The sequence below is a fragment of the Humulus lupulus genome, chromosome 7 (assembly GCF_963169125.1).
Source record: "Humulus lupulus chromosome 7, drHumLupu1.1, whole genome shotgun sequence".
NCBI lineage: Eukaryota > Viridiplantae > Streptophyta > Magnoliopsida > Rosales > Cannabaceae > Humulus > Humulus lupulus.
In genome coordinates this window covers 43,139,508-43,146,216 of record NC_084799.1, presented here as the reverse complement: position 1 = coordinate 43,146,216, position 6,709 = coordinate 43,139,508, and the positions used below count along the sequence as shown (strand labels likewise).

The window sequence follows — 6,709 nt, the reverse complement described above, 5'->3', positions numbered from 1 at the left end:
GTGCCTAGCTTCTACTGCTCATCTTGTCATCAACTCATTTAACAAAGTAGCCTCGGCTAATCTCTCCCACATCCTTTGGCTTTCCAATTCCACAACCTTTGGAACATATCTGTCAGGATTGTAATAATCTTGATTTTGTGGCCTGGAAATTTGACTAAGGTCTCGCGGTGTGGTTGACACGCTCCCTTCATGGGGAGTTTGATCATTGATCGGTTGCTTGCTAGGCCTTCGAGGATCCTCTTCAGTGCGAGGAGTGTTTCCTCAGGAATTCCTGGGAGTGATCGTCCACTTCCTGATTCGAAGATGTTTACAGCAGCCATTTTTATAAAACTGGACGCTTGAAAGAATGCCTAATGCTCTCAATGAAAACACCAAACTGTTGACGACGTTTTTGTCATCTAAAAATAAATACGAGCGATTAAGCACTTATAAAAAAAATAGGAAGAAAAGAAAGAACAAAATATTTTTACGTGGTTCAGTAGTTAAATCTACCTATGTCCACGAGTTACTTCTATTCAATAAGTAATCTGCATCTAAAGCTATTGAAGTAATTTCACAGAGTGTTGAGTACCAATTTATGCGTAGTCCATAAATGACTAAATCCATGCTATTTATAGACATCGTTTACAAAATATTCTTCCCTTAATTTTAGGGAAGTTACAAGATATCTTATTTGAATTTGAAACAGAAATGAATATAAAAAATACAATCAAACATATTAATTAAACAAAAAATCTCTTAGAAATAGGGTTGTTTACATATGGTTTCAACCAAGCCCACAATTATAGGGATTTTATAACCGTGAACACAGTGTTGCCTTAACGTGTTTTTGAGCTTGTAGGATGTTTCGAGCTCAGCATAACAATAATGTCGCCTCCTCATCTATCAGACTTTCTAGGCTATCCTTCGAAGGGAACCTTTTCCGTCAAGCTCACACCCTACATAGAATGCTCGGGTGCCAATGATGTGATAGTTAGGTGTGATTAACTATCTTCATAAGTATTCATACTATTTTCCTTTGCATATCTGATCTCCACACTTGCGAGCCTACATTTCGAGGCTACTATTTAATTCTTAAAATTTGGGGTGTAACAGATTATAGTAAAAAGCGAAAGTTTAAAAAACTCTACCTATTGGTTTCTCGTCATTATTAACGGAAATAATAAAAAATAATAGGACAAATAGCTTTTATACCCCTGAACTATTGACCCCTCCAAGTTTTACCCCCCAAACTTTTTGGTGTTGCATAAATACCTCCTTAAGTACTTGAGATAATAGAAAAATGACATTCTATTAGTTTTTTAACACGACTCTAACGTGACTTTGTTTTAAAGGGTAAAAATGTATTTCCACAATTGGCAGAAACCCTTAACTTACTGACTAATTAAAAATATATGGAACTTCTTAGGTAGGGGCATTACTTTTGCCCATACCGTATGTGTGTTTTCTATTTTCGGTATTTGGAGAAATTATAACCCAATTTTTTTTATGACAGCGTACATGATAGTTATAGTACACATCCCGCTAATTTTCAGAAAATTCTGAATAATTTGCAGTGTTGAAATCAGAGTTCAAATAGTCTATTTTCCATATGTATAAGAAAAATCAGGCACGGGTGCAACAGACTGTTTTAACTCTGATTTGGGCACTGTAAGTTATTCAGAATTTTTCGAAAATTTGCGGAAGGTCTCTTATAACTATAATGTACGTCATCATTCAATAAACATTGAGTTATAAGTTCTCAAAGTGTCGAAAATAGAAAACACTCATACGGTATGCCCCTACCTAAGAAAATTCTTATATACATATATTTATAAAATATTATAAGTTTTCTTAGAGAAAGAAAATATAAAAGAAGAACATTTTGCATTCAAAAATCCATTCTTCTTATTTCCCCAACTTTTTCTTGAAGACAAGAGGGTGAGATTTATTCATAGGAGGACGTCAAGAAAATGAAGCAGGAGATGTATCATACGGTACATGTTCAAGTTCAATATTTTATTATATATTTAAACAAAAAAAAACAAAACAAAATCATACACTAATGGGCTGGTAAATTGGAACCATTATCGTATACTTGTCTAATCTTTGTTTTCAAGTGGGTGACTAGTGAAGTCATTAATGGATGGACCTATCTAAGATTTAATAAACTAAATAAATTATAAAGTTTACTCTTTTTGAAAGTAAGACAAATATGTATGCAAATGATTGATGCTTGCAAGATGTCTTTTAACCGCTTAGCATTCAAAAAGATTTAACTCTTTGCTCTGATTTTTTTTATACATAAATAAAAATTAGGAGATAGCATAAGTTTTTGCTGGTTTTAGTGATTTGGGGATATATTGTCGGCATAAAGTTGCTGGTTCTAATGAAATGGGAGCTGGATTAGGTGATTTGGGGACTAGTTCAGGGGCTGGTGGTTCAAGAATGGGCAATACAATGGCCATGATGTTGCAGAGTTTGATGAAAGTGTTAATGAATATTTAGATTATGTAGAGGACCTAGAATACAAACAGAGTGACAATGGCACCTCATAGCCTAAAGAGGAAAATAAATACTTAAAAATGGCACCTCATAGCCTGTGTATTGAATATAATTTAAATTTTCAACTGTCATATTTTATTTTATTTTTGAAAATATTCAACTGTCATATTACAAACAAAGGCATGTCAAAGTTCTGTTAAAAAAATAAACGGATCTTGACAGAAGGGCATTTTTCAGTTGTCTCAAATAATTTAGGGGTATTTATGCAACACCAAAAAATTTGGGGTAAAACTTGAAGGGGTCAATAGTTCAGGGGTATAAAAGCTATTTGTCCAAAACAATAAGGTTTTGTTTAAAAAATATGGGAATTATATAAAACCTGAGTTGGAACTTAGTTTTATGAGAAATCCATTGTTTAAAAAAATTTATCATGGTTGAGAATTCAAATAGGATTTTAAGTTTTCCAAGATGGCACCACATAATATTTGATTGGTGCACTATTTTTCAAAACAAATTCAAAACCACCTTTTGAAAAAAGTTTTGTTCAAAAAATAGAAAATGATGGAATATCATTCTCTATAAATGCCTAAAACAAATTGTACCCACCCCGATTTTAAATAAACCTTTTAAAATAAAATTAACCATTCAAATATTTTGTTTTCAAAGTGTAAACCAATCATTACACCCTTATTTTCTATGAATTTTGGGCGAGAGTTTAAAATTTACCTTTTTTTTTTCTTCTATTTTTAACACGGTCTATCATTCTTTCCAGAAATTTGATCTTCACCGATTGAATTTACAGAAAATAATTCTTTGTTATTTAAATATTGAATAAAATCAAATTTCAAATAAAAAAAATTTGGGAACAAATCATTAGTTTTTATTGTAATTTTTTTAAAAAATAAAAATACAAAACTGTTTTGTTTTGTTTTGTTTTAATTGATCAAATAATAACTATTAATTTTTGTTGTGATTAGTTGAATCACATAAAACAATAAATCCAACTGAGCTGAATCATTAAAGTCATAATTGAAACTGAAATAGAAATATAAATATTGAAATAAAAAACTTAGATGTAATGTAAATGAAGAACAATACAAGATTGCATTGCTCAACACTCAATAAGAGTGTCTACATTTACGGGGAAACAAGCACCGGATCTTATTCTTTATTGCTCCATCTTCAATATTACAACTAGCAAGAACTTTACTAAAAATAAGTAATTGAAACTCAAAGTCTGAACAGTACAAACTAGCTTGTCTAAGTACTGAAATCTGAAATCCAAAACTAGAGAGAAGTCAATCTCTAAATGTCTATGATTGAGGAACTTATATTGTACACCTACGTAAACAGCCCCCTAATCACTTAACTTGCTTTTAAATTAATAAACCAATAAGACAATAAGAACTTTATAAATAATATATAGTAATAATTTATTCATTTTTTTCGGGTAAGAATATAAAACCAGTCACTAACATTTTTAATGTAAAATAATTAAATTCTAAAAAACTAATATCCCCAGGTTCTTTTATTGTAGTTGATGTAAATAAAAAGTTACTTTTGCTTGTTGAAACTTACGTATTAAAACAAGTATTGACTGATTTTACTAGTTGAAACCAAAACTGATGTATAATATAACAACCGTTGACGTTACTTTATAACAACTGTTAACGTGATTCGTTGTTGGTGTAACTTATTGAAAATATGTACATAAGAACAAGAAACACTTGGGTAGTGTAGTGATCTATTGGCTTGACATTGTGGGGTTGATTTTGGTGGGCTCAATTTTGTTAAATGCAATCTCGACAAGAATTCATGTCCACATCTGCGGGGGCCTCTTGCTGGTTCAATTGTCATTGCAACGTACCACTGAGTAATAATGGTGAGATTGTTGAGGCCACCCACCCCACTTTCATGGTGGATATCTCCTTGGCGAGGTGGCTTCACTTTTAGGATGTGCTGCAGAGATAGTCAAGGTGGGTGTGGCCATGACTGGTTTGATGATACAAAAATAGGATGAGAGAAGAGCATTATTAAGCATCTGATTAATATGATATTATGATTTGAGTTAAAATCAAGAGAAGAGCAGGATATTGAGGAGGAAAGAAGACTGGAGAAATGTATTTTCCTCATAATTTTTTTGCAGCAGTTAAATTAGTTGAAATCAGCTTGTTAAACAAAGCAATTACAATTCAAGTTCAAGGGCTTGCTGATGTCTCGTTCAGGGGTTCATTAAGAAAGTATTTTAGTAAATTTCTGAGGTGGTTTTCAAGTTAATGGAATCACCTCATTTTCTGATTTGATAGACTTTTTTTGTATAGAGAGGTTAGAGAGGGATTTGGTTATGGAGCACTAATTCAGGGTTTGTAAACTCTATTCTAAAACTGTTCTTGATTCACAGTTGGGGAGAGAGTTAATTCAACTAAAGTTAAGTCCTGCCTTGGATGTACTAATTCAGATTGAGATTATGTTTCTAATTATGAAAAACGAGAGAACAATAAACACACCAACGGGTCTTTTTTAATGTTTGTTTCAGTTTTAATCTGAAATAAATATACATTATTAACCATACTAGATGATTTTTGTGACAATGCTTGTCAAAGGTAAATAATATTATGAGAAATGTTGAGATTGTAAACATAAAAATGTATCAATATTGCTGAAATAAACATGAGTATAGTTTCAAGGTCTAAATGATTGGCTATTAATTCTCTTTTTTAAGTCGATAGATTATGACTTGATCGAGTTTACGTCCACTGATGGTATGGGTGGTTTAACAAAAAGTTGGAGAAAGCCAAAATCAGAAATGTCAATAAAATAAAATTAGACGGTAAGAGAACTAGTCATATTTTCCCCATAAAATGTATGTAATAATTTACAAAAAAAAAACATATAATAATAACACTTGTGGTCTTCTTTAATTTAGTTTCAATTTTAATCTGAAATAAATGTACAGTTATTTCTTAACCATAGCAAATGATTTTTTTGATCCTGCTTGTCATGCTTACCGTTTGTACGCATTAATATTCATGACAAATGGTCAATTTTCTAATAAGGTAATAAGTGTTTATTGTTAAAATGAACATGCATCTAATTGACTAATTCTAAGGTACCTTGTAAGATAAGCATACATTGCTCACATTTAATATCATGAAGGGCTTGCACAAACTATCCTAAACAGAACAAGCTGATAATTAATTTATTCCCATTTCACATTGACAAAAAGAAGCCCAAAATTAAAATGAAACTTAGAATAAGACTAGTTGCTTCCTATGATACTATTGATCAATTTTCCAACAACATTAAATGAGGATCAACCTTCCTCAACAGCTTTCCTGGCCATCTCACTCATCACCATAAGCTGTTTTATTGCATTTCCAATCTCCTCCGCTGTCACAAGTTGATCATCTCTACGGTCCATGTAATCTAATATTAGCTCAACTGCAAAGTCGAACTCCCTCACCATCGCAAATGCATTCAGTTGTTGTTCTGCATAAACATGCCATGTTGCAATGCAACCCCAACCATAAGCTCTCCAGTATGGAATTCCAGTCACAGTGAGACACAAACCCACCCACGGCATTGTGAGCCAAGACCTCCACCTGGGGCGCCCACTCATTGCATATCATCCCTTTACTTCCAATCCGCCCCAAGAATTCTCCTGGCAAGATTTCTTCTATTGTTGTCGATTGTGGAACTCGTATAGACCACAAGAATCAATGACCACTGCGTATTTCAAGATTCTGTCGTTCTGAACCTGATCCATACTTGGGTGAGGCTGACTGTTGAAGTTAATCACCACTCCAACCATGTAGATTGGAGGTATTTCCTTTAGCGAGCTAGCACCATGAGCCTCCAATTCCTCAAACAAGTTTACTATAATACCTTTTGTATCTCTGAACCTTTGAGCAATCTTAACACAAACAGAATAGCCACCATCTTTGAAAAAAAATGCCTGCAGAAGAGCGCCCCAAGGAACAAGATTCCAAAAACCCTTTAAACTTAACGCACGGTCTGTTGAAATATTTAACTTGATTTAATTAGAATGGTTAGTTCTAGAATTTTCATGTATTTAAGAGAATGGTTAGTTCTAGAATTTCCATGTATTTAAGAGAGTTTCTAGAGTTTTCATGTATTTACTAGAATTTATTAAGTACTTTAATATTCTATTTTAGAACTCTCATTTCTTAGTAAGTAGATAAAAATTATCTAGAATAATTTATTA

At 32.5% G+C, this 6,709-nt stretch overlaps 1 protein-coding gene across 1 annotated transcript; it reads right to left on the bottom strand.

The window, feature by feature from the left end:
• Window positions 1-5,658: 5,658 nt before the first annotated feature.
• LOC133789558 (UDP-glycosyltransferase 71C3-like) lies at window positions 5,659-6,281 on the bottom strand. The gene has a single exon (XM_062227370.1). The coding sequence runs from the start codon at window positions 6,101-6,103 to the stop codon at window positions 5,798-5,800; it is 306 nt and encodes a 101-aa protein (XP_062083354.1). The 5' UTR covers window positions 6,104-6,281; the 3' UTR covers window positions 5,659-5,797.
• Between the last annotated feature and the right edge of the window lie 428 nt (window positions 6,282-6,709).

What these genes read in the sequence shown, in the direction of transcription:
- LOC133789558 (XM_062227370.1), bottom strand. Translation starts at nt 6,103, where the DNA reads ATGAGTGGGCGCCCCAGGTGGAGGTCTTGGCTCACAATGCCGTGGGTG.